Below are 27993 nucleotides of genomic sequence, written 5' to 3' on the forward strand. Positions count from 1 at the left end.
GTCAGAACCCAAACCTGAGAAGAGAGAGGGCGCCAACCCAGCCTGCCCCACTGCCCCAAGAAGCACAGCACGGGGGCCATGGCCTCTCTTTTTAATGGCAGCGCAGCCTGCAATTTGGTTCCTGTAGCAGGGGACCTGTGGGCAATGCCCTGAGGCCAGGGGCAGGCCGGGGTTTGAGGGGGCACGGGCCGAGGCTGGAGCAGGGGGCTGACACTCCTGCCTGCCCCCAGAGAGAGAAGGACACTCAGGCCCTTCCACCCACAAGTGGCCAGAAACTTTGGTTCTTGTTTGGTTTCAAGTTCCTGTCCTCAAGGGGGCTGTCCAGGAGGAGAAACAGGGGAGCTACTTCCCAGACGGAGCAGAGTGGGGCTGGGGTCGGGAGCTGGGAGGAGAGATGCCAACCAGAGGCAACGCCCGGGTCTCGGGGGCTGGAGCTCCAGAGCCGCCGTTAGAAACAGCACTGGGAAGCAGGCACTGGAACGGGCCTCTCCTGCCGGCCCCACTAGGGGCCCCGGAACCTGGTCCCAGGATCCGGCTCCCGCCCTCAGGAAGGGGCGGCATGAGGAGGGGGCCCAAGGCTGGAAAAGAGTGAAAAGCAGGGGGAGAGAGAGAGACGCAGAGAGGCAGAGGGAGACGGGGATGGCATCACCCACTTAGGGGGACAGAGCCAGTCCTGGGTCCCATCGGGTTCCGTTCCCCACCCGGGAGGCCACCCAGACGAGAGTGAACCTGGCCGACCCAGGTCCCCAACCTGGGCACAGTGGCAACGCTCACACGGGGGACCGGGGCGGGGGGCCAGGCAGGAGGGCAGGGTGGCAGCCAGTCGGGTGGCCCTGCTGGGGTCAGCAGAGTAGAGATGGAGCCTCAGTCCCACCAGACCTCGATGGGTGAGAACTTCCAGAGGTCGGGCTGGCCCATGTGCAGCAGGCTGCTGAAGGGCGAGCTGCTCCACTGGAACGGGGGCAGCTGGTCCCACGTGGGGCCGCTGACCGCCAGGAGACGCAAGGCCTTGGCCAGTGCCGTGCTGGTCACCTGGGGGTAGAGGGGAGGGCAGGTCGTTGAGTTGTCCCAACCTGGGAGTCTCTGCTGCTCCCTGCCCCAACTTGGACCCCATCCACAGCCCCAGGCCCGGCACCTTCACGTCGATGCCCCCATGCGAGCGCTGGTGCAGGGCCTGGAAGGGGTAGGAGCCATTGGCTGGGTTGAGGTCAGAGCGGGCCGAGACGGCATTCTCCCCGTTGGGCTTGGGGTTGCAAACTTTGCACAATGACAGGGGGTCATGCAGGAAGTCGTTGTACCTGGATGTGGAAAGAGAGGAAACCTCAGTCGTGCGGGGAGCGGGGGAGGCCAGACTGCTAGCGGCAGCCCCTAACCCAGCCGCCTGCTTTCAGTGTGCCCAGCTCCCTCCCGCCGCCTGGGCTTCAGCCACCACCTCCCCCTTCAGCTGGTCACTCCACAGGTATCACTCAGCCTCGGCTCTGCCATCCCTCCCTCCGGGAATCCCTCTGGGCCCCCATCCCAGGCCAGGCTAGAGGCCCCGTTTTGTCCCTTCATAGCATTTCCTGGAGCTCAGACGGTTCTCGTTACACGTCCACATCAGTGTGAGTACGGGAGGGATTTCTGCATCCCCCAAAGGACAGGGTGCTCCCCAAGGACAGTGGGGACACGTTCTGTGCCCGTTTCCCAGTCCCAAGCGCGGAGCCCGGCACAGGGCGGTCACTCCACGGCTGTCCGTCATCCTCACCCACGACATGAGGGCAGCAGCAGGGCTCAGCTGAGCGCTGCCCCGGTTCTGCCGTCTTGGCTGCTACACAGTTGCACCCCACCCCTGCCGCCCCCCCGGGCTTGTCGGGAACTCGAAATGAGTTACGACAAAGCCCCACCACATGACTCTGGGCTCATGGTCCCCCATGTACCTCATAAGCCGGATCATGGAATTCAGGTCGTGTACCAGGGACTGGTTCCGCCGGAAGATCTGGGCCCGGGGGCTCCCGTCGTAGGAGAACCAGTCCCCAAAGTGGGCCACCAGGGCCGGAAGCCCACTGGCATTGAACACAGACTCAAAGGACCTGCTGGGAACGAGGATGGTCACTCACGACCTCCACTGACTTCACCTGGCCGTGACCGTGGCCAGGGAGGGGAAGGGGGCGGTCGTGCCACGACATTAACACCAACAACCACAACAGTCGGGATAGCAATAATCATGTCTTTTGTTTGTGCTGTGGGGTGGCTTGGTGGGGTGGCCAAGCTAGGGCTCTGGGGTCCAAGAGGCATGGGTTCAAATCCTGACTTCACTGTTGGCCACCTATGGAACCTTGGGCGAGTCAGGTACTTTCTCAAGGCCTCAGTTTCATCATCTGTGAAATGGGAATAGGAGCAGTGGCTACCACGCACGGTGGCTGTACGGATCAAAGGGGATGACCCAGGTAAAGCACAGTGAGGGTCAAGAGGTGCTGGCTGTGCAGCCCAGTTAAAGCAGCACCAGCTGGAGAGCCACGGCAGGGGTCGGCACCTGAGCCAGGCCGCCCCCTACCACCCTGCGGTGGGTGGGTGCGGACTGGGAGGCTGAACGGATGCCGACCTCCCAACTGTACCCTAAAACCGTCAGGGCTTTCCTGGAGAAAAAGGGGGAAGGGTGGGTTTCTTTGTGGAGTTAAAGAATCTCCTGGGAAGCACCCCTCCCCAGCACGGAGAGCTGAGCAAAGGGTGGGGAATACCAGGAAGGGGGGACATACGGGATATTGTAGCTGGCCCAGTAGGTCTTCTGGTAGAGTTCCGAGGTCCTGTCAGCCACCACCACCATGCCCCTGCAACCGGGAAGGGACAGGAGGCAGGAGTGGTGGTGAGAAAGGGGGCTCCTGTGGGTGCTGCCCTGCTCAAGGACCCTCGCTGGCTCCCCATTGCCTGGAGCTAGATTATGTTCCCAATCTCTAGCAATCAGGGGCTGCCTTCTCCTCCAGTACTGCCTTCCTGAGGTTTCCCCTCCCACACACGATTCAGCTGCCTCCAGGCCTCTGCCTTGGCAGTTCCCCCTGCTGGAACGCCCTGCCCCTTTCCGGGTACTCACGGGATCTGCTCCAGGATGGTAAGCACCCTTCTCCCAGGGCTGGGCCCGCCGGGGACAAATGCCTTGTAGTCCACGATCATCCACTGGTTGTTGTACCTGCCATGCCCAAGGAAGGAGGGCTGAACAGACCCTGGGGTCACTGCCCCGGCCTCCCCCTGCCCCCAGGGCCACACACAGTCAGGAATCATGGGGCCGGGGTGGTCTGGGCACGTCCGGCCAGCCGACTGTCACCCGGACACTTTAGCTCGACCAGGTGTCCTCAGGCTTTTCTCTCATCATGCTGCTCACCTGCTCCAGAGGAGTCTATGGCTCCCTAGTGCTTACTGGAACCAAGGTCAATTCTGCGCAATGTTCTAAGACCCTGCCCTATCCAGTTCCCGCGTCTCTGGCTGATGGGGCCCCCATCCACCCCTGTCCATCTCCTCAGACGGCCCTCTCCACTGTCCCCAGAGCTCTCAAGTTCCAAGTGTCTTCCTGTCCTTCCTCTGGGAGCCTTTCCCTGGGTGGAGAAGCCTGCAAGAGGGGGGCAAATCCTTTCCTTCCCCGTGCCTGTTTCCCCACGTATAAAACAAGGAAAGGACTCAGCAGAGGGTGTGGGGTGCGTGGCCCTCGTGCCACATCAGGTCTCCCAGGGTCTGAGCATGAGCGGGGAGGTTGGGTGGGACGGCCACAGTTCCAGAAGCCCACTCACGTGCCACTATTGAACCTCTTGAAGATATCGGCCCAGGAGTCCCCATCCAAGGCCAGGCGATTGGCCACAACATTTCGCATCCACTCCAGCACACAGCCCTCGGGTTGCACGTACTTCCACAGGGCCGAGTTCCGGTTGCCGATGGTGGTCTCCAGGGTCACCTGTGGGAGAGCCGAGGGGGCGCTGCACGAAAGGGCCCCCTCACTCACAACCGGGGCATGGTGTCACCAAGTGGCAGCGCTGCATCCATCGTGGTTCAAATCTGTTGACTCGTTTTTTAAAACTTCATGTCCTGGCTTAGGTGCGTGTTCCTCACTAGTTCTTTGGATGAGCATTGAGGGGGTTCGTGATCAAGAGCGTGCATCCACCTTTGCCCTGGGAAACAGCCCCTAAGAGAGCCCAGGGTGTTGCTCCTACGGGACCCACTCCCCCTACCAAGTGGGTCAACTCTTTCCCCAGAGAGATAGCATCCCATCTCTACCCCTTCCCTGCAGTTCCGCAGGGAAAGCTGGGAGGCTTGGGGTTGGTAGCCTGATGGACAATCTCCATCAACTCTTACAGCCCTCCAGGGGAAAACACAGCACTGCTATTAAGCCCCCTTCTTCTTGAAAGGTAAACTTGAGGCCTGGAGAAGCTAAAAGACTTGCCAAAAGGTCATGGCCGCTACGTGGATGGGCCAAGATTTGACCCTCAGACTTCCAACTCTTAAATCGGGGCTTGCTCCCCTACAGCAGGATATTAGCATGCTTCTTCCTTTTTTATACGAAGCTGGAAAACAACTAAGAGACAGCAGTAGCCATAAATATGATGTTTCAAAGAGGAATGTGCAAAGCAAGCCTCTCAATAGCGATGCCCAGGTAGGAAGAGCTTCTCTACTCCCTCCACACTTGTACCCTCCTCATCCCTCTAGTGTCCCACGTCATCGCCAGGATTCAGACCCGCATGGCCTCAGAAGCCCTGGAGGGCAGTTTCCTCTCTCTGCGCCAGGGGTTGTTCTCAACCTGGGGCAGTGCTCGGGGAGTCTGCAGACTTGGGTGGGGAAACATTACATCTTTATTTCCACTAATGTCAAACCGAAATGCAGCATCTCCTTCCACTGCTAATGAGGTGACACATGACAGTGTTATTAGCGGTAACTGAGATCGTCACCAACAGAAATCACAGATGTTTTCCCACCACAGGACAGGATTGCACACATCTCAAGATATCGTTTATGCTCCTCACTATTTGTAAATTATGGCAGGTGGCCCACCTGCGACTGGAGTTTCTTTCTGTTTTTGGCCACACCTTGTGGCATGAGGGATCTTAGTTCCCCGACCAGGGATCGAACCTGTGCCCCCTCCACTGGGAGCACGGAATCGTAACCACTGGACCACCAGGGAAGTTCCTGGAGTTTCTTATTTAACGTGCTAGTAAAGCAGCACATACAGGCGGACCTGAGAGAGGTCGCGGGTTCTGTTCCGGACCGCTGCAATGAAGCGAATACCACGAGAAAGCAAGTCCCGTGGATTTTCTGATTTCCCAGTGCATATAAGAGTTATGATTCCACTATACTATAGTCTATTAAGTGTGCAATAGTATTATGTCTTAAAACCCAATGTACATACCTCAATTTAAAAATAGAAAAAAAAATACAAAACAAAAAATCAATTACAATAGTCACATCAAAGATCACTGATCACAGATGACCATGATGAATATAATAATGAAAACCTTAAAATATTGTGAGAATTACCAGCATGTGACACAGAGACACAAAATGAGCAAATGTCGTTAGAAAAATGGTGCTGACAGACTTGCCCGATGCAGGGTTGTTACAAACCTTCAATTTGTAAAATCTGCAATATTTGCAAAGTTCAATAAAACGAGGTATACTTGTATATTACATTAAAAGTTTACTTATATAATATTTCGATAAATGCATGTCGATACACTTGGTTTCCTTTATAATCCCATATATGTTGGCTTGTGCATTTAAAAGCATTATTCTGAGAAGGGGTTCACGGCTCCCCAGCCCGCCAAAGGAGTCTGTGGCGTAAAAATAGTTAAGAACCCAGATGGAAGGTAAATTTCCTTCCCAGACACTTTTTGTAACTGGATGAAACTATTTCAACTGTCCTTCCCCAGGCTTCACTCCTGCTTTCCCCACCCCAGACCGCAGCAAGGGGGTCCCCTCACCCACTGCCTGGCCCCTTTCATGCTTCTTCCCACATTTAAGGGAACTAAATCCCACGCTCCTCTCACAAAGTAATAGAAGAAAAAGAGCCCCTTCCTCTCCCCTCCCCAGAGTTGGCGTCTTCTGCATCTAGGATTTTTTTTTTTAAGTGATGTTTTTTCTCCTCTGCAGTGTTACCCTGGCGACTACAGGGCTTGCTGTGTCTAGAGGGGTGCCAGGAACAGATTTCTAAATGAGTTTGGAGCCCAGCCAGGAAAACCGATAAAAACAACACATTGTAAACAACATTTATTCAGAAAACCCAGCCAGGTTCAGAGGGGGTTTTGTGGAAAGCAAAAGGGAAGGCAGAAAGAGCAAAGTCATGGTAGGGAGAGAGATGGCTCGTCCTAAATACATAAACACAAAATGAGGTCACTGGGGCCACGGATATTTCAAAAGGGCCCAAACCAGGGATTTCTGAGGAGCTGCAGGACAATACAGAGTCCCAGGCCAGCTGCAGGGTCTGGAGGCCCGGCCGTGACCTGGGGAGCGACATTTTACAAGCGCTTCCTGGCCTCGGCCCTGGGGTGGTGGTGATGCGGGAATGGGGGAGTCTGCGTCCCCCTGCTGTGCCTAAGCTGCTGGGTGCAAAGCTGCCCCGGGGAGAAAAGTGACACCAGAGGATGACTCACCAGCCCGCTGCCCAGGATGTAGAAGTCATCACAGGAGAAAATGGTACCAGGGTAGGATGAGAAGATCACCCTGTTGCCGGGAGCCCGGGTAGATTGCTCTGCAGGCGGGAGAGTGAGCCCGGGGGCGGGGGGGGCCTGGTCAGACAAGCACATACGGAGAACCCCACTCCCCCTCCCAGCAAGACTTGGGAGTCTCCAGGTGGAACAGCAGGCTTCAGAGAAAGCCCCTACTCCATTCTTTCTGAGAATCAGCAAACCAGGCCATTTGTGTAAAAGCTAGTAGCAATATATATACATACATACATATATATATAATTGTCTTGATTACTGTACCTTTTTTTGGCTTTTTTTTTTTTTAATTGCAAAAACCTATTGTGAAAAAGCTAATTCACAGAGCAAATACCCAGGAAGTCTGAGAGCACGGACTTTGTTTTTTTTGGGGGTGGGATGAGGGTTTATCCCCTGCTTTACTGAGGTATAACTGACAAATAAAAATTGTCTGTGTTTAAGGTGCACACTGTGATGTTTGGATAGGTGTAGACACGGTGAAAGGATGGCCACAGTCAAGCTAATTTACACAGCCATCACTTCACATAGTTACCTCTGCTGTGTGTGTGGTGAAAACACTGAAGTTCCACTCTCTTGGCAAGTTTCAAGTATACAATACAGTGCTGTTAACTACAGTCACCATGCTGTGCTCCAGAATTCACTTGTCTTCTGACTGGGAGATGGTACTCTCTGACCAGCATCTCCCCATTTCCCCCTCCCCCCAGCCGCCTGCAACCACCATTCTACTCTCTGCTTATAACAGTTCAACTGTTTTTTTTTTTTTTTTTGGCCGTACCACGCAGCTTGCGGGATCTTAATTCTCCAACCAGGAACTGAACCTGGGCCCGCAGCAGTGAAAGCACAGAGTCCTAACCACCAGACCGCCAGGGAATTCCCTCGAGTTCAACTTTTTTAGATTCTACATGAAAGTGAGATCATACAGTATTTGTCTTTCTCTGACTTATTTCACTTAGCATAATGGCCTCCAGGTTCACCCATGTTGTCGCAAATGGCAGGATTTCCTGCTTTTTCCAGTTGAATAATACTCCATTGTGTGTGTGTGTGTGTGTGTGTGTGTGTGTGTACGTGTACATTTTCTTTATCCATTTGTCTGGCTATGGACATTTACGTTGTTTCCATATCTCAGCTATTGTGAATACTGCAATGAACATAGGAGTGCAGACACTCCTCAAGATTTTATTTCCTGGAAGTGAGATGGATGGATCAGATGAGAGCACAGGCTTTGCGGGGAGGAGACCTGGGCAGAATCCCGGTTCAGGCCCTTATCAACTGTTTGATTTATGTCAAGTTACTTAGCCTTTCTGAGCCTCAGTTTCCTTATCTGCAAACTGGGAATAATAATCCTTCATCCCACACGGGGCAGTTGTAAAGATTTAATTTATAAGATCGTGGAGGTAGTTTCTAGCACAACAGTGGGTACCCAGTAGGCCTACAATCAAGGTTACTGCGTAACCAGACCAGCACTTGTCAAGGGATGGACTTTCGGTACAAAGTGTTCTGGGGTGGGGATGAGGGCCACTAGGGATGAGGGGATGGACCAAAGGAGCTATTTCTATATAACTGATGAATAGATAAAAGTAAAAAGGGCAAAGTCATCAATGAACAGCTAAAACTGGAAGGGAAAACAACCAACACCAATGGTGGTTTTTCAGGGGCTGGTGGCAGGGTGGGTTACAAGTGATTTTTATTCCTTCCTTGTGCTCTATTTTCTAACTTCCTACAGTGAACATGTATGACTTGATTAATTTGTTTTAATTATTGAAAATTAGTCTAGAATACAAAAAGAAATAATACAAATATCCATCAATAGATGGATGGATAAACAAACTGCAGTATCTCCACGCGGCGAAATATTAGGCAGGCGGAAAAAGGAATGAAGTGCTAACACCCGCTACGACATGGAGAGGCCTTGAAATTATGATGCTGAGTCAAAGAAGCTAGTCGTAAGAAAACCACCATTGTATCTTTCCATTTTGATGGGATGTCCAGAACAGGTAAATCTACAGAGATAGGAAGTAGTGGTTGCCAGGGGCTGGGAGGAGGGGGAAAAGGGAGTGATTACTCGGTGGGTACAGGGTTTCCTCTCTTGGTGATGAAAACGTTTTGGAAATAGACTGAGTGGCGGTTGCACAGCACTGTGAATGTACTAAATGCCACTGAATTGTTCACTTTAAAACAGTTAATTTTGTGATGTGAATTTCACCTCAATTAAATAAATAAATAAAACTAGAAAAAAAAACTTTTTTTTTTTTTTTTTGGCTGCACTGTGAGGTACGCAGGATCTTAGTTCCCTGACCAGGGATCAAACCTGTGCCCCCTGCAGTGGAAGTGCAGAGTCCTAACCACTGGACCGCCAGGGAATTCCCTTAGAAAATTTTTAAAAATTAGTGCAGGTTTATATGAAGTTCTAGAACAGGCAAATCTAACCTCATGGGAAAGAAATCAGAAGAGCGGTTGCCTGGGGAGAGGGGTGGAGGCTAACTGCAAAGGTCACAGGGAACTTTCTAGGGTGATGGAAATGTTCTATATCTTTTTGGAATGGTGTTTACGTGACTGCATGTTTGTCCAAACCCATCAAATTATATGCTCTAAATGTGTATTTAAGCTATCCATCAATAAAGTGAATTAAAAAAAAAAACAGAACAAACTTAGTCCGGGACATCATTTATCACCCAGCAGAATGGCAAAAAAATGTGAAGTGAACGATAATACCCAGTGCTAGCAAGGCTGTGGGGAAAGACAACATATTCACAGAATGGCGGTGGGAGTGTAAATTGGCCCAACCATTTTTTGAGGCAATTTGGCTGTTATCTATCTAGAAACTAAAATTTTAATTATACTCATCTTTTAACCCAGCGTTTCCACCAGGAAACACATCTGGGGGCCCACTTGCTTGCTGTAGTACTGTTTGAAACAGCAAAGACCTGGGAATTCCCTGGCAGTCCAGTGGTTGGGACTCCTTGCTCTCACTGGACAAGCCTCACGGTGTGGCCAAATAAAGAAATAAATCTTTTTTAAGAAGAAAGAAGGGAGGGAGGGAGGGAGGGAGGAAGGAAGGGAGGAAGAGCAAAGACCTGGAAATGGCCCACATCCTCAACTGGGGACTAATTAAAATTTAACGTCCAGGGCTTCCCTGGTGGCGCAGTGGTTGGGAGTCCGCCTGCCGATGCAGGGGACACGGGTTTGTGCCCCGGTCCGGGAAGATCCCACATGCTGCGGAGCGGCTGGGCCTGTGAGCCATGGCCGCTGAGCCTGCGCGTCCAGAGCCTGTGCTCCGCAACGGGAGAGGCCACAACAGTGAGAGGCCCGCGTACCGCAAAAAAAAAAAAAAAAAATTTAACGTCCAGCTGTTAAAAGGTGGACCGAACATGACAATATCAAAAGCTCTCCAAGGCCAGCCGTGGAGCAAGAGGAACAAGTGGCAAACAACCCATATAGCATGATCTCATTTATGTTTTTTTTTAAAAACCCAGAAAGCAAACTTTTTAGGGCTGTGCAACTATTCTGTAAATACTATAATGGCGGATACATGTCATTGAGCGTTCATCAAAAATCCATAAAACTCTACAAAGAGTGAACTCAAATGTAAACCATGGACTTCAGTTGACAATAATGTATCAATATTGGTTCATCAATTGCAACAAATGAACCACACTAATGCAAGAGGCTAGTAACAGGGGAAAGTGGGAAGGGGGATATATGGGAACACTCTGTACTGTCTACTCAATTTATGTCAATGTAAAATTTTTCTAAGAAATAAAGTCTATTAATTTTTAAAAGGTCCATATATACACACATATAAATGCATCCCCCCAAATCTAGATAGATCCAAACCAAAATGGCATCAGTGCTTTCCTCTTAGGAGAGATCTGGAATTTGGGACGAAGGGATCAAGGGAGATGTCTTTCTTCATCTCTGTTGCTGGAATCTGTGCCAGTGAGGATGTATTTACATATAAATAGTATAATAAAAATATTGATAAGTTAAAACAAATGGAAAAGTGAGGTACGTTTTTTAAAAGTCTGAAAAAACATAACCAAGTGTTTGCAGAAATGACCTCTTGTGGGATGTGGGGTGTTCCAGTGACTTTCATTGTGTGTATGTGTGTTTTGCCGCATTTTCCAATTTTCTATAACATACATGTATGACTTATGTAGGTTTTTCAGATATTAAGATGATAGTGGATACACAGCAATGGGAACGACAGATCTGCAGCTACAGAGGACAACGTGGATGAAACTCACAGACGTTACACTGAGTGAAAGAAGCCAGGTGCAAACAAGCTCATGCTGCATGATTCCATTCGCAAAACATTCCAAATCCATCGAACCTAATCCAGGCTGTGAGAAGTCACTACGGGCTGGGGACAGTGCCTGGAAACGGACAGGAAGGAAGCTTCTGGGGGCTGGGAATGTTGTTTCTCTGTCTGGATGCTACACACACAGGTGTGTGTTCAACGTGCAAAAATTCCAGCTGTACACTTATGATGCGCACACTTTTCTGTACAAATGTCAATGTAGAAGTTTAAATTTAAATTAATGGGCATTAGGTTGTTTCCGAACCACTAATGCAGCTGACAGCCACGTACACAATCCCCTTGCAGAAATAGAAATGTTTCTCCAGGGACAGATCTGAGCCAGAGGGCTGCTGGATCACAGGCGAGACAGATTTTAAATTCTGTTAGACGCCAGCTGGGCTCCTCTTCAAAGTGGCCGTGCCAGATCCCACTCCCGTTAGCAGTGAATGAGGGTATACGTTTCCCCACCCTCTCGCCACCTCCTGGCAACATTAACTTTTTTAAGTTGGGCCAAGAAGGAGGCACTGCAAACATCTGGCAGTGGCTACCTCTAGACTTAACACTGGGGCCAGGAATGACGGGCACACTATCTGGCACTTGGGCCTTAGTGGCAAGGTTTTCACATTTGACAGGAAGAACGTATTCATCCATTCCTGTGTAGCTGTTTGCAAAAATGGCTGTAACTCTCCCCATGCTTGTATCCACGTCATCTGCAATGTGACTGCAGTTCCTTACATCACATGGTCGGGTCTATTTCCCCACTTCTTGAATCTGCACGGGTCACTTGACTTGCTTTGAGCAACAGAATGCTGTGCCAGTTTCAATCAGCCCTCGAGAGGCCTTCCACACTTGCCTGCCCAGATGTCACATGAACAAGCCTGAGCTAGCCTGTGGGAGGATGAAAGACCATGTGGCCCAGCTGTCACATCCTCCCAGATGACAGCCAACCCCCAGACGTGCAGACGAGGCCATCCTAGGTCAGCCAGCTCACCCCAGCTGACTACAGAAGCATCAGTGAGGCCAGCCACAATCAGCAGGCTTGTCCCAGAATAACAAAGCCACCCAGCAGACCAATGGACATGTGAGCAAAAATAAATGGCTATGTTTTAAACCTTTGTTGTTTTAAGTTTGGGGTGATTTGTTACACAGCAGTAGCTTACTGATATGCCTTGTGAGATAAAAATTAAAAGGAAATAGACATGTTAAAAATAACATGAACTCTTAGACTGGCCTTATGGTGACCCCAGTGTATACGGGGCTGAGGCCCACACCTCCCAGTACTATGCCCACTGTGTACCCACATACATGCTCACACACAGACCCACCCACATCTACCCACCTTGGGGCCCTTCTCTGAACTGGAACCAGTACTTTTTCATGATGCGCAGCATGTACTGGTAGGAGTGCCAGGTGTTGTGGGCGACCAGGAGGTCACTCTGGCCAGGCAGCAGCTTGATGAGGGCAGAGCAGGAGCCAGAGCCCGTAGCATGCTTGGTCTTGGTCTTATTCAGGGCCAGCTCTAAGTCTTCGAGGTCCCCAGAGATCTGCAACAGGCTGAGGAGGGTCAGAGTGCCGGAGGGTTACCATGCCTGCTGGGAGCGCCATTACATACCCATTTCACAGAAGAGAAAGCTGAGGCACTGGGAGGCTGGGCGACTGGTCCGAGGCCATGTAGCCAGGAAGTGGCAGGGCTGGTATTGGGACCCAGGTCTGTCTGACTATAGGTGTGCGGCACCTTCCCCTGCCCTGTCCACTCTGGGGGTGGCACTTACAGGAACCCCAAGGGTTTGATGGTGAACTTCCCAGTTGGAAAGGTCACACTGCCTTCATAGCTGTCCTCTAGGCCTTTCAGCTGCAGGAGGGTCAGCCGCACCTAGGGGGAGGGGGAGGGGGCAGGGGGCAGGGGGCAGAGGGAGGGTGAGGCCTCTCCCCCAGGCTCATGCCTTCTGCAATGGGAGGGGCTTCAGCAAGGGAGGCTCAGGTGCACCCTCTAGGCTCCAGGCAACCCTGACCCCCCCCATAACCACCACCCACCCCTCCATGCCAAGCACCCTCCTGCCATCATTTAACGATATGTCTCCATCCTGTAGCAACCCCAAATTACCCCACTTAAGAACCCAACTCAAATCCACCTCCTCCAGGAAGCCTCCCAGCCTGCCCTGGCCCACTGCTGGCTGCTCCCTGTTCTGAGTTTTACTGGCTGTGCTGCTGGCTCAGCAAACTTGTGTCATGTGGTTGACTTCTCCCCACTGTCACTGTCATTGTTCTGTAACCATGGAGTATATCACTGTGTCCCCCACCGGGCCTTGGCCTGTGCTGGGCATACACCAGGCACTTAGCAAGCATCCGTAAGATGGATAGACAAAAGGACAGATGGATGGATGGATGGATGGTGGCTACTGAGTTAAACGAGAGAAGGACAGAGAGAAAGGCAATCATCTAGATGGACAGGAGGGTGAAGAGAAGGATAGATGTTCAGGCAGGTGCTGAAGTAGATGGATGGGACCAGATGGATTCACTCCTTCATCTGTAAATACTCAACAAACCTTCACTTATAAAGCACCTACTATGTGCCAGCCCCTGTGCTAGGTACTGGGGATACCACAGTGGACAAGGCAGATGTGGTCCTTGCCTTGTCCTCATGGGGCCCAAGTCCAGTTGAAGACAGAATCTGAATGCCTCACAAGAGGGCTACAAAGAAGTGCAGGGAGGGGACGTGGAGGTGAGGAATGGTGGGGGTGAGCCGGGCAGAGGGGGAGAAGGAAAAGTGTTCCAGGCAGAAGGAACAGCACACTTTAAAGCCCTGAGTGAAGAGGTAACATCTTGTTCAAGGAACTGGGAGGAGGCCAGGGAGGCTGGAGCACAGATTGAGAAGGCCAGTAGATGAGGCTGGGGAGGGAGAGGGTGCAGGGGGGTGTTGAGGCCACATTAAGGAGTGTGGGCATCACCCTGGGGAACTGGGCAGCCCCTGGCGAGATGTACGAGCAGCAGAGACAGAGCAGAGGGGATGGACCAACAGATGGACAGACTGAGAGTTGCCTAGGCTCTGGCCAGAAGGAAGAGGTGGAATGAAGCAGAGAATTTGGTCCATCAGGAAGATGGCTAGGCAGGTAGATGGGAGGGTAGATGGACAGACAGGTAGATGATGAACAGAGAGAGAGACAGGCAACCAAATGGGGTACATCAACAAGGCGGGTGGATAGAATATCTGACAACTAGGCTAGGATGGGCAGGTCGGTGACAGATGAATAAATGGGAAGAAGAGAGTGAAAGATGGATAGACTTGTGGGTGGGTGGACGAATGTGCTGAAAAACTAGATGGATGGATGGATAGATGAATAGATGGATGGATGAACGGGTAGATGGATGGAGGGGTGGGTGGCTGGATGGACAGACGGATGTATGGGAGGGAGAAAGGGAAGGATGGACATGGAGGGAGGGAGGGAGGGAAGACTGGATGGATCTGTGGATGGATGAGTAGATGGATGGGAGGATGGGTAGGTAGATGGGTGGATGGATGCGGGAGGGAGGGAGGAAGGGCTGGCTAAGAGGGGCAGGGGACAGATAGGTTGGCCAGCTGGAACAGTAGCAGCTGCAGTGGTAGCAGGTCCCCAGAGCAGACCCAGCCTGCTGCCCCAGCCCTCTGAGCATGGGGGCCATGCCCACCTGGTGCCAGTAAGCAGAGCCATTGTTCAACTCCATCTCCTTCTGCATCCACTCCAGGTTGGCCTCCAGGAATTTCTTGAGCCTCTCGCAGTAACTGACTTCATACTCGAAGGGGCCGCAGTAATTCACCACCGTGTTCATCCAGTGCATATAGATGAGCTGTAGGGTGGGCGAGGACAGGGGCGGGGCAGCAGGGCTGCGCTCTTCCCTGAGGACCCCACTGGCCCCCACTCGGGCTCAGAGTCCTCACTCCTATCCAGGTCTCCAAAGAGTCGAGGAGCTCTGGTGAGGACACCTCCGCACCTCTGCTCACGCTGGCTTCTCTCACCCAGCCAGCTCTCACCCCCACCAGGGCCCAATGCCTCTGGATGCCTCCCTCCTCTGAAAGCCGTCAGCACTCACAGTCTGTCCTAGATTACGCCTCCTCTGTTACTGGGGACCGCCACCTCCATCTATACATGTATTCAGTCACTCAACTACCTTTTTTTTTTTTTTGAGCACCTACTATGTCCTGTCCTGAGCACTGAGGACACAGCAGTGAACCTGGCAAGAGAATCCTGTGGCAGTTCCACCAGCCCTCAAGAGGCCTTCCCCACCTCCCCACCCCGATGTCACATGAACAAGCTGGGCCAGCCTGCTGGGGGGTGAAAGACCATATGAGCCCATCGTCCCCGTCACCCCAACAGACGGAGAGCCTCCCTCGGGGGCTGGTGTGCAAGCTCAGAGAGGTAACGTGGGCAAAGCCCCTGGCACGTGTGTCTGGGCTTCCTCACATGAGAACCACGTTGGGCCTTGCCTCAGTGTTCCTGGATCAGGCTACGGGGCCCTTGAGAGATGGAATCTTGTCTCAAATACCACCCAGCACCCAAAACACGCGGTCTGACCCAGTGTCTGACACCTCCCCAGACATCGAGGTCCCAGGAGGGCATCTCAAACTGCAGCTGGATGTCAGAATGAGGAGAGGGAGTTTATTAAATGCTGTCACACTGTACACCGTCTCCTGTGACGTGCTCTGTCCCTCTCACCACCATGCATCTCACACCCATCCACTCTGCTCATTCATTTTCACTGCTCTGTGATTCTGCACTGTGTGACACTGCTGCAATCCGGTTACCCGTGCACCCACCGGTGGCGTTTGAGTGTGTTTGCCTCGGGGCTGCTTTGAACCCCTTGGGTCACCTCTAGGGTACACACCTAAGGAGTGGGGCCCCTGGGTCCTAAGGCATGTGTGTATTCAACTCTACAAGTTAACGCCAAATTACATTCCAACGTGGGTGTCACACCTTCACGCACAGTGTGGGAGCGTGGCCAGCCCACCGCGGCCTCACCCACTCCTGATGCGGTCTGCCTTCTGAAATCTGTGATTATCACTTTTAAAAAGCCCAAAAGCAGGTAATGCAAAATAATATGTTGTTTAAGGCTTCATCACATGTAGTAAAACTAGTTTAACCAAAGGAAGGGAGTGGAAATAACTCAAATGTCCACCCACTGATGAAAGGATAAAGAAAATAGTCTATCCCTACAATGCAATATTATTCGGCCATAAAAGGGAATAACGTACTAACATACACCAGAACATGGAGGAACCGTGGAAACAAGTTAAAGAAGCCAGCCACAAAAGACCACATATTGGATGATTCCCTTCATAGGAACTGTTCAGAACAAGTAAATCAGTAGAGACAGAAAGTAGATGAGCGGTTGCCAGGGGCTGGGTGGAGTGGGGAAAAAGGGAGGTGACTGCTAACAGGTATGGGGTTTCTCTCTGGGGAGATGAGAATGTTCTGGAATCAGATAGTGGTAGTGGTTGTGCAACCTTATGAATATACTAAAAGCCACTGAACTGTACATTATAAAATGGTGAATTTTATGGCATGTGAATTCTATCTCAATATAAATGAATGAATGAATGAAAGGGAATGACAGCCACCACATGTAGTGTGGTGGGTGTCTCTGGGGTAGGAGAGGCAGGGGAATGGAGTTGAGAGGGGGCTTCAATGGTTTTAGAAACATTCCAGGGTTTAGTTTGGGTGGGTGTTCATTTTATTACTAAGCTTCGTAACTTGGAATGTGTTGTGTAGTTTTTATATGCATCAAATAGTACCCAGTGTAAATTTTTAACAAATACATGTGAGCCTTTTCTCCCCAACTAGATGGAAGGCTGGGGGTGGGAGAGCCCCCTCTACACATATTTCAGAACCCTCCAAAGCTCCCTGGGGAACACACTTGGTGGGCGGGGGAAACCCCGGGGTCCCTGTCTGGCCCGCGTCTGGCCCTTACCTCCTCGGACACAGCGGCCTCCACCACGCCCGCTGCGTAGGCCTGCAGGCTATCGTTGTAGTGGCCGTTCGTGTGCAGCTCCAGAAAGGCCCACCTGCAGGGGTAGGAGAGGGGACACTTGGTCAGCGAGGGGGCAAGCGTGAAACGGGCCCTCAGCTCGGCATGCACCTGTCTGCAGTTTTAAACCATAGAAAACAACGCAGTGACGAACTGCCATTCACATGAATGTCTGTCGGTCTGTCTCTGTGCACGTGTCAGGCTAAATCCCTAAAAGAGGAACTGCTAGGTCAAAGGACACATGCATTTTTAATTTGAATAGATACTGACAAACAGCCTCCCCCAGGGCTGTACTAACCTTCATTCTCCGCCCCTCCCCCAGGATAATACCAGCTAATATCTACTGAGGGTTTCTTCTGAGCCAGGCACTGTTTTAGTCACTTCCATATCTATTAACTCATGTACTAGTCCTCATGACAATCCCACAGTCCTGCAAGGCAGGCACCGTTACTGTCTCCATCGTACAGAAGGGGAGGTAGTTCAAGCAGAGTTACGCACCTGCAGTGGTAGATGGCATCGCAGCCTCTTCCCCCCACGTCCATGCCTTTTGCTGGGTGGCTTTACATCCCTCCCACCACTGGCCAAATGTCCTTCCCTGTCTCCTTGATTTGGGCTCAGTCATGTCATATGACTTGCTCTGGCCGATGGAATGCGGTAGAAGTGACTTGTCTCAGTTATGAGATTAGCCTTCAAAGGGCCTCCCGTGTTCCCACTTGTGTCCCTCCTATGGCCACGAGAGAAACATGCCCGGCCAGCTCGCTGGTCCCAAGAATATGAGAGACACATGTTGCTGACCAGGTCTGCAGAACTACAGCATGAAGCAGAGCTGCCCCAACTGCTCCAAGGATCCATGAGCATAAACGGCTGTCATTCCAAGCCACTGAGTTTGGGGGCAGTTTGTTATGCAGCACTGTTGCCCAGTACTAGCTGATATACCAGAGGTCACAGAGCTAAGAAAGGGCAAAGCTAGGATTCAACTCCAGGCAGGCTGGCTCCCAGGAAGCAGATTCTGATCAGGAGGTCTGGGGTAAAGCCAGCTCCCAGGTGATGCCTGGGGTATATACTGCATTTCTACAACATACGAACTCCTGTCTGTGCACTTCCCTGCTTAAGATCAATCTTTTTCATCCTTACTAAGGTGACAGTTGAAAAATTCAATCACGTAATTATAATCCTTTAATGAGTTAAGTTACATATATTTTCCTATTTCTTATTGGTCATTTATAGTTCTTTGGTTCATGTCCTTTACTCATTTTTCTCTACCGTGGTTTTTTTCATCTTATTATTATTATTATTTTTTGGCTGCACCGTGGCTTGCGGGATCTCAGTTCCCCAACCAGGGATTGAACCTTGGCCACGGCTGTGGAAGCACCAAATCCTAACCACTAGACCACCAGGGAGTTCCCATCGCCTTTTCTTATTGGTTGGTGAAATTCTCTATATACATGTTAGCCCTTGGCTTGTCACTAATATTGAAAATACCTGTATTTTAATTGATTTTTGCTTTTGTTTTTGCCATATGGTAGTTTTCAGTTTTGTCCTGTCAGTCTTTCCTTTATGGTTCTGGATTTCATCCTTGCTCCAAGTACACAAAGAATAGTCACCCAGGTGACTCTGTAACTAAGGAAAACACTTGGAAGGCAATTTCTATTAAGAAAATGAGGGCAACAGAAGACACTAATGAGACCTTTAAGAGGCTACACAACACGGAGAGCCAGGCTCAGCCAGGACTGTCTCACAGGAATTTGGCTATAAAGTCACCAAAGAGCTCCAGGACAGGCACAGCTCTGCCCTAGAGAAGACACAGGAGAGGAAATGACTATCAAAATACTCACACCCAATAGTTTCGGCAATCAAGCTTCTTTGAGCACCTACTGGGTGCCAGACACCGAGGGTATACAAGAATGAATATATGTAACTGCTATGATGAGAAAAGGAATAAAGTACCCTGAGGAGTACGCTCCTGCTGCTACTGAGTGAAATCTAGGAAAGCTTCACAGAAGAGGTGACAGCTGCTCCAGGTTTTGAAGTTTAAGTAGGAGCTTGCAGGGAGAAGGGGGGTTGGGGGGGAGGAGAGGGAAAGTAAAAGAAGGAAGCCTGAGCTCTGAGAGTTCCAAAGCAAAGAACTTGAGCTACAAGATAAAATGGAGCTGTGGGGACTGATAATGAGGCCCTGCTACGGTGGATAACAATAGCCCCCAGTGCTAAGCACATCACATGCCTACTTCTCTCTCTAAATTCTCCCAAAGACCCTATGACATGAGTTTGAGTCTCCCAATTTACAGTTGTGGGACCCGAGGCTCAGAGAGGTGAAGTCACTTGCCCAACAGAGCTGAGACTAACATCACAGAGCATGATGTGCTCTGAGCCTCTGCCTTAACTGAGTTTTGTGGGGGATTGTTTTGTCCTTGAAGGTGAAGGAGTTAGTTCTTATCAAACAAATCTAAGAGCCATGAACTTCCGGCTAATGACTCACATATAATCACAGATATGGACAGAAAAACACAAGAGACTAGAATAAAGGTCTTAAATTTCAAGGAGAGTGGAGGACAAAGAGAGTCTGGGATTGTGGGTCCCTCAGGCATCGTTTGAATCCCCAGGTCTCTCTCTTATCAACTGTGTACCTTTGGGCAAATTGCTTAAGCTCTCTGGGCCTCAGTTTCCTCACCTGTAAAATGGGCAAAGCGATTCCCACTTCAGAGGGTTTCCATGGCAGGTGCCAGAAGAGAACTCACGTTTTATACTCAGTAAATGTGTCTCATCATGAACCTGAGAGGGGAGGTTTGGAGCAATCCAGTAGACTTGGTGGTGGGAAGAAATTTAAAACAGGGTACAGAATGTAGTTCCCCTTGTGATAAAAAAAAAAAAAAAAAAAAGCGGGGGAATCAAGGGAGAACATACACAACTTACATAAAACCAAAAAGGCTGTTCAGATGCCAAGTCCTGGTTATAACTGAGAGGCCAGTGGCCTTCCAGACAGCGACTGCTTAAAAGCTCTCCTTCTGCAGGGAGCAGGCGCAGTCAAGGCCACAGTACTGAGGCCCTGAAGACAGGCCGCAGCCAGGAGCTCACCCTGGGACCGGGGCTCACACAGCCCTCACGGATGTGTGTGAACATCCCTGTTCACAGCAGCATTTTTTTTTAACATCTTTATTAGAGTATAATTGCTCTACAATGGTGTGTTAGTTTCTGCTTTATAACAAAGTGAATCAGTTATACATATAAATATGTCCCCATATCTCTTCCCTCTTGCATCTCCCGTCCTCCCACCCTCCCTATCCCACCCCTCTAGGTGGTCACAAAGCACCGAGCTGATCTCCCTGGGCTATGCGGCTGCTTCCCACCAGCTATCTATGTTACATTTGGTAGTGTATATATGTCCATGCCACTCTCTCACATTGTCCCAGCTTACCCTTCCCCTTCCTCGTATCCTCAAGTCCATTCTCTAGTAAGTCTGCATCTTTATTCCCATCTTGCCCCTAGGTTCTTCATGACCATTTTTTTTAAATATTCCATATATATGTGTTAGCATACTGTATTTGTTTTTCTCTTTCTGACTTACTTCACTCTGTATGACAGCCTCTAGGTCCATCCACCTCACTACAAATAACTCAGTTTCGTTCCTTTTTATGGCTGAGTAATATTCCATTGTATATATGTGCCACATCTTCTTTAGCCATTCATCTGTTGATGGACACTTCGGTTGCTTCCATGTCCTGGCTATTGTAAATAGAGCTCACAGCAGCATTTTTGACTAGAGCTGAGGACAACAGGACCCTCCCAAAACATCCAATGTTAGGGGCCTGATACAGTAATCTATCTATATATGCGGTGGGCTTCTAGAACCACGTGGCAGACCGCCGTGTGCTGATGAGATGTCAGACACAAAGTTTTTTAAAAAAAAAATAAGATTAGAGAAGGACAAACGGTGGACTCAGGATAACCCCATGTACAAAAACATTACACGCACACACATACCAGTACGTGTACACATGTATGTATGTATGTATGTTTAGGCCTGTTTATGCATAGAAAATTCTAGAAGAAAGAACTAACAGTGGTTATATATAAAAAGAAAGAGTGGGGAGCGCAGTTTACCTCCCACATTCCACCTCACCTTTCTAAACTTTCTTACCATGGAAAGTTAAGCACTTGTGTAATAATTACAAAGATTTAAAAGAGAGCAGTGTGACTCTTTCAAGCTGGACAGAAAGGAAAAGGATGAGTGGAGAGTGACAATTCCCCCCCGACCACCCCCACCCCCAGCCAGGCCACAGTACGGTAAATATGGAATTAGTCACTGCCCTTGTTGGAGAGAGTGCCTTCTGCATTCCTCTCTGAACCGCCTTATTCCAAAGGGCGATTGGGGTGATTCGGTTTGGATGGAGTTTGTGCACTTTGCTCGAGTTCTCAGAAAACCTGGCTATGTAGGTGTCTGCCTATCTTTCCAGAATACCTTGGAAAGAGAGAGATTCCCATTCATGAGGGAATTTCAGTGCTGGAGCCCCTCTGGCTGATCTCTGAAGATCCCTCTGTTGCCTCGGGCCCTAAGCCCTAATCAAATGATGTTCTTCCAGGCCCCTGCAAGGCTGGCGCCATCCTCATCCCGGTGGGGTGAGGCAGCTGCCGACAGCCACCTGTAGGAAGTGTCCGGGCAGAGATCTGAACCTAGATCTCTCTGATGTTAAACCTGAAACCCTGCCTCATACCACATCACCACGCTCTCCCAGCCTCAGCTTCCCCGTCTGTAAAACGGGAAGGCTTGGACATCAGCAAATGGCTTCTGGAATCCCTCACTGCTGTGCTGGCTGACAACTTTGGGAGACTCTACCCCAGTCCCTGGCCAAAACAAAACAAAAAAACAAACCACTGGAAAGAATGTGTTTCTAAAGCAAAATGTCCCCATTAGACGGTTCTTCATTCAGAGATCATGTCCTTCCTGCTTGTTTGGTTCTAAAATAGCTCATCTTTTATTAGATGAAATGGGCAGAGATCAATAAATATTGTTCTGGTTTGTTTTTAATGCACTTGCTTGGCAAAAATTAAAAGTCGGCTGCACTGAATCTATTTCCCCCAATTTTTTTTTTTTTTCTGGAAAGTGTATGGGCCACACTGTGGTTTTACGTCAGGGACAGCTAATACCTCTGAGATGACTCCAGGATCTAATGAAGAGGCCATGTTTGGGAAAAGCCAGACCATTCTTGTGAGATGAGCAAGGGGTCACAAATCTCCCCTCACCATCATTGTCCCTTCAGTGTATAGTGTGGCCTGGACACCCGCTACTATGCGGGATGTACCACCTCATCTGTGGCTATCACTCCTTTTCCATTCTTGATGGTGTAAGTTTACCTTTTGTGACTTTTCAAAGAAACAGTTGGATAACTAATAAGAACCTGCTGTATAGCACAGGGAACTCTACTCAATACTCTGTAATGGGCTACGTGGGAGAAGAATCTAAAAAAAAAATGTAGATTATGTATAACTGATTCACTTTGCTGTACACCTGAAACTAATACAAAATTGTAAATCAGCTATACTCCAATAAAAATTTTTTTAAAGAATTAAAGAGAGAAGAGAAGAGCTAACACCCATCCTTCTCAAACTCTTCCAAAAATTTGCAGAGGAAGGAACATTCCCAAACTCATTCTATGAGGCCACCATCACCCTGATTCCAAAACCAGACAAAGGTACTAGAAAAAAAAGAAAATTACAGACAGATAACACCGATGAATATAGATGCAAAAATCCCCAACAAAATACTAGCAAACAGAATCCAACAACACATTAAAAGGATCATACACCATGATCAAGTGGGATTTATGCCAGGAATGCAAGGATTCTTCAATATATGCAAATCAATCAATATGATACATGGTATTAACAAATTGAAGAATAAAAACCATATGATTATCTCAATAGGTACAGAAAAAGCTTTTGACAAAATTCAACACCCATTTATGATAAACACTCTCCAGAAAGTGGGCATAGAGGGAACCTACCTCAACATAATAAAGTCCATATGCGACAAATCCACAGCAAACATCATTCTCAATGGTGAAAAACTGAAAGCATTTCCTCTAAGATCAGGAACAAGACAAGGATGTCCACTCTCACCACTATTATTCAACATAATTTTGGAAGTCCTAGCCATGGCAATCAGAGAAGAAAAAGAAATAAAAGGAATACAAATTGGAAAAGAAGAAGTAAAACTGTCACTGTTTGCAGATGACATGATACTATACATAGAGAATGCTAAAGATACACCAGAAAACTACTAGAGCTAATCAATAAATCTGGTAAAGTTGCAGGATACAAAATTAATGCACAGAAATCTCTTGCATTCCTATACACTAATGATGAAAAATCTGCAACAGAAATTATGGAAACACTCCCATTTACCATTGCAACAAAAAGAATAAAATACCTAGGAATAAACCTACCTAGGGAGACAAAAGACCTGTTTGCAGAAAACTATAAGACACTGATGAAAGAAATTAAAGATGATACCAACAGATGGAGAGATATACCATGTTCTTGGATTAGAAGAATGAATATTGTGAAAATGACTATACTACCCAAAGCAATCTACAGATTCAATTCAATCCCTATCAAATTACCAATGGCATTTTTTACAGAACTAGAACAAAAAATCCTAAAATTTGTATGGAGACACAAAAGACCTCAAATAGCCAAAGCAGTCTTGAGGGAAAAAAGCAGAGCTGGAGGAATCAGACTCCCTGACTTCAGACTATACTACAAAGCTACAGTCATCAAAACAATATGGTACTGGCACAAAAACAGAAATATAGATCAGTGGAACAAGATAGAAAGCCCAGAGATAAACCCACAGACCTATGGTCAACTAGTCTATGACAAAGGAGGCAAAGATATACAATGGAGAAAAGACAGTCTCTTTAATAAGTGGTGCTGGGAAAACTGGACAGCTACATGTAAAAGAATGAAATTAGAACACTCCCTAACACCATACACAAAAATAAACTCAAAATGGACTAGAGACCTAAATGTAAGACCGGACACTATAAAACTCTTAGAGGAAAACATAGGAAGAACACTCTTTGACATAAGTCACAGCAAGATCTTTTTTTGATCCACCTCCTAGAGTAATGGAAATAGAAACAAAAATAAACAAACGGTACCTAATGAAACTTCAAAGCTTTTGCACAGCAAAGGAAACCATAAACAAGACAAAAAGACAACCCTCAGAATGGGAGAAAATATTTGCAAACCAATCAATGGACAAAGGATTAATCTCCAAAATATAAAAACAGCTCATGCAGCTCAGTATTAAAAAAACAAACAACCCAATCCAAAAATGGGCAGAAGACCTAAACAGACATTTCTCCAAAGAAGACATACAGATGGCCAAGAAGCACATGAAAAGCTGCTCAACATCACTAATTATTAGAGAAATGTAAATCAAAACTACAATGAGGTATCACCTCGCACCAGTTAGAATGGGCATCATGGAAAATCTACAAACAACAAATGCTGGAGAGGGTGTGGAGAAAAGGGAACCCTCTTGCACTGTTGGTGGGAATGTAAATTGATACAGCCACTATGGAGAACAGTATGGAGGTTCCTTAAAAAATTAAAAATAGAACTACCATATGACCCAGCAATCCCACTACTGGGCATATACCCAGAGAAAACCATCATTCAAAAAGACACATGCACCCCAATGTTCACTGCAGCACTATTTACAACAGCCAGGTCATGGAAGCAACCTAAATGCCCATCGACAGATGACTGGATAAAGAAGATGTGGTACATATATACAATGGAATATTACTCAGCCATAAAAAGAAATGAAATTGGGTCATTTGTAGAGACGTGGATGGATCTAGAGACTGTCATACAGAGTGAAGTGAGTCAGAAAGAGAAAAACAAATATCGTATATTAACGCATATATGTAGAACCTAGAAAAATGGTACAGATGAACCGGTTTGCAGGGCAGAAATTGAGACACAGATGTAGAGAAGAAACGTATGGACACCAAGGGGGGAAAGCAGCGGGGGGGTGGGGGGGGTGGGGGGATGAACTGGGAGATTGGGATTGACATGTATACACTGATGTGTATAAAATGGATGACTAATAAGAACCTGCTGTATAAAAAATAAATTAAATAAAATACAAAAAAAATAGATAAAGAAATGGTTGGGTGGTATTTATCCATTTTACTGGGCTGGGCTTCTGCCTGTTGGGTGGTAGATTTGGGTTGTTTCCCAGTTTCCTAATAGGTTAGTTCCCTCTTATTGGTATTCACTTCCTCTCCCAACTCGAAGGCTATTTAGGTCAATCAGCTTGTTGGGGGGCATCAGGTCAGAAAAGGAGGAAAAGGTAAGGTTGGAGGGTTCGGCCTCCCCAGGACCAAGACCAGAGCGAGGCTGGAGCAAGTGCTGCCTCTGGGTGCATCTCTGATCCCCTAGCATTAAATCCTAAATGTTTCAGGCTCCATGGGGAGTGTCAGTCCAGAGTCAGATACAGCACAAGTAAGAGGAAAGATTATGGGGGAAGGAGACGTGCAAGTTATCCTGACAATCCCAGGATCTGGTGAAATCTGGGAGCCAGAAAGGAGGAAGGATCCCAATTCTAGGTGAACAGAAGAGTCAAACCATGATTTCCACCCTCCAAAAAATAAGACAGTCACCTGCAAATCAGCGGTTTTGTTGCTCGGGCGCCAGGACACCCCAGATGTCTTTCTTACATCTCACTCCTGAGTTCTCAAGAGGGTGTCTTTGAAGGCCTCCGTATCCCTGCTTATAAAATGGGGGCTTCCCATACAGTTTTCCCTACATCATAGTCCCAAATGCTGTCAAACCCACAGGGAAAGGGGCAGACTGGACAGAAAAGATGCTGCAACAGTGAAGTGAGAGCAAGAAGTGTGGAAGAGACCAGGGCTCACTTCTCAGTTTCCCCACCTGCAAAATGGGGGCAGAAGACACGCGCTCCTTTCTCTTTCATTCACTCCTTCCTTTAGTAAATAAACAGAGGTGCTTTCTGTGATCCCCCGAATTTCACTTCGAGCTCCACCTTCAGGAAGGAAACAGGCTCAGAGAGATGAAGTGATTTGCCCAAGGTCACACAGCGCCAGAGCTGAGCCTGGAAGAACTTTCCATCCAGCACAAGCAGGGGAGCCCTCTCCCCACTTCTCTGTTTTCCATAATTGACAGCAACACAGCCTAGCGGGGAAGTGCTGGGGCCAAAGCCCCTCCCCATGCTGAGCCTTACCTCTGTGCCTCCTCCCTAGCATCTCTCTTAGCTCTGCTAAGCGGGGGCCCAAAACATATGAGTCAGCAGAGACTGGGTCACCAGAGTCCAGAGTCACGTCGCCACAGAGTTCTGATTCCCTCCACAGACGCCAGCCCACTCTGTGGTTTCCTCTCCCTGGGAGCCTTCCCAGATTAGCCACACCCAGCTCCTGTGTCTGCAGCAAATCCTCTCCCCACAATCTCTGGTCTGTCTATCTAATATACTCCCAAGTGCCACAAAGCACCAGAACGGGGGTGTCCACAGTGTCCTATGTCACCCCAACACCTGCAGAAATGAATGCAAGCCAGCCAAATGGATGGGGGCAGCAGTGGGAGAAGCCCTGCCTGCTGGAGGGGGTAACGTATTCTAAGCACTGGGATGACCCCAGGATGGGATAGTGCAGGTGGGGGAGGGGGTGGGTGGGACACAGGGTTCCCCAAGATTCCCCAACACAGCGTGGATCCAGGGTCTGGGTCTTGCTGACAAGGTTTTGAGGCAGATATTCCCCACTCCCAGGATTTTCCCTCCTGGCACTGTCTCCCTGACTGAATGGGGACCCCCTCAGCTCTGTGTCCCCATAGCCAAGAGCACCAGGTGAGTGAATGAATGAATGGGCACCAGCCCTGGTACAAGGCCTGAGAGGGGCACCACCCAACTTCCCAGTCAGAGCACATCATCAAAATCCAAGTCACAGATGGGGAAATGAGAGCCCAGACAGGCAGAGCAGTTAGGTAAGAGCCATGCAACAGAATGACAGCCTGGGTCCCGGTTATAAGAATAGAGACGGTGACGGCCAAAGATGGAGTGCTTGACTCCATACTAAGTATCTGGCCAAGCGACTTTCCCCTGGACCAGGAGAGAGGAGGGAAGCAAGGAGCAGAGGCCAAGCAATGATACAGTCTGGGTCTTTGTGAATTTAGGGACCCTCTGTTTTCAGACTGGCCTGGAATCCAAGCTCAGTCCTGCTGCTCTGGTTCTGGAAAGAAGGCAGGGGGGCTGGCACCCATGGGGTTAAGCTAAAACCAAGGAAGTGAGAATCTCTCCTGGAGAGCCATTACCACCCCTCTGGTCATAGGGGTGAGATGAGGGTTGAGGGGGAGAGTGCCAGCCTACGTGGGGATAAGAGTTACTGTATCACTAGGGAAACAGAGGTACTGTCATCCCTGGCTGAAGGCAGAGGACTGGTCCCCATGAGCTGAGGGATGCTGCATCAGCCCCACCCAACTACGGTGCAGCAGCCTCAGAGGTGGGACACTGACCCCTAGGGAGACAAGGATGGGACTCTGTCACCGGCAAGAGGCTGGTCCTAGGGGCAGGCGAGGTCCGGCGCCCACGCAACTCCCTCCCCCGGCTGGTCCGCGCGAGATCGGGCCAACCCTTACCCGGTCTCGCGGATGGCGTTGGTAAGGTTGGCCCAGGCCACGGCGTCAGGGTGGCGGCCATCTACCAGGCGCAGCTGGCCCGTCTCAGGGTCCAGGAGCACCGAACGGCAGCGGGAGGCGGGTGGGACCGGCCTCCCCGGTCCCCGGTGACCCCTCGGGGTCGGGATCGCGCCTGTCAGGCCGCTCAGGAACAGCCCGACCAGCAGGGCCAGCACCAGGGCCAGCGCCAGTGCCCGCGTCAGCGCCCGGGCCAGGCGGCCGCCCGGGCATCCATACATCGGGTCCACCATGACGGTGCGGAGCGGGGCGCCGCAGCCCGGCTCACGTGACTACACTCCGCTGCGGAGGACCGGGCCAGGGCTGGCTGGA

General features: G+C 49.5%; 1 protein-coding gene across 2 annotated transcripts; it reads right to left on the reverse strand.

Moving 5' to 3' along the window:
* Positions 1-75: 75 nt before the first annotated feature.
* On the reverse strand, positions 76-27993 carry PLBD2 (phospholipase B domain containing 2). Of its 2 annotated transcripts, none has more exons than XM_033836965.2 (12): positions 27625-27993; positions 16915-17008; positions 14638-14796; positions 12744-12844; positions 12311-12525; positions 6606-6703; positions 3759-3919; positions 3068-3163; positions 2736-2807; positions 1917-2069; positions 1136-1298; positions 76-1032 (listed from the first exon to the last, which is right to left on the reverse strand). In XM_033836965.2, exons 1-12 carry the CDS (start codon positions 27912-27914, stop codon positions 865-867), a joined length of 1770 nt encoding a protein of 589 aa, XP_033692856.1. In that variant the 5' UTR covers positions 27915-27993; the 3' UTR covers positions 76-864. The 2 variants fall into 2 exon arrangements, with proteins under 2 accessions (XP_033692856.1, XP_033692855.1); XM_033836964.2 differs by having other exon boundaries at positions 1917-2072.

Source organism: Tursiops truncatus, chromosome 13 (genome assembly GCF_011762595.2).
Source record: "Tursiops truncatus isolate mTurTru1 chromosome 13, mTurTru1.mat.Y, whole genome shotgun sequence".
Lineage (NCBI taxonomy): Eukaryota > Metazoa > Chordata > Mammalia > Artiodactyla > Delphinidae > Tursiops > Tursiops truncatus.

Excerpts from the sequence above, each read along its gene's own strand:
- PLBD2 (XM_033836964.2), bottom strand. The coding sequence starts at position 27,914 with ATGGTGGACCCGATGTATGGATGCCCGGGCGGCCGCCTGGCCCGGGCG. Across the intron at positions 2,808-3,067 it reads ACCATCCTGGAGCAGATCCC|GGGCATGGTGGTGGTGGCTG; the intron begins GTGAGTACCCGG and ends TCCCGGTTGCAG. Across the intron at positions 2,073-2,735 it reads TGGGCCAGCTACAATATCCC|CAGGTCCTTTGAGTCTGTGT; the intron begins GTATGTCCCCCC and ends CCTCGTTCCCAG.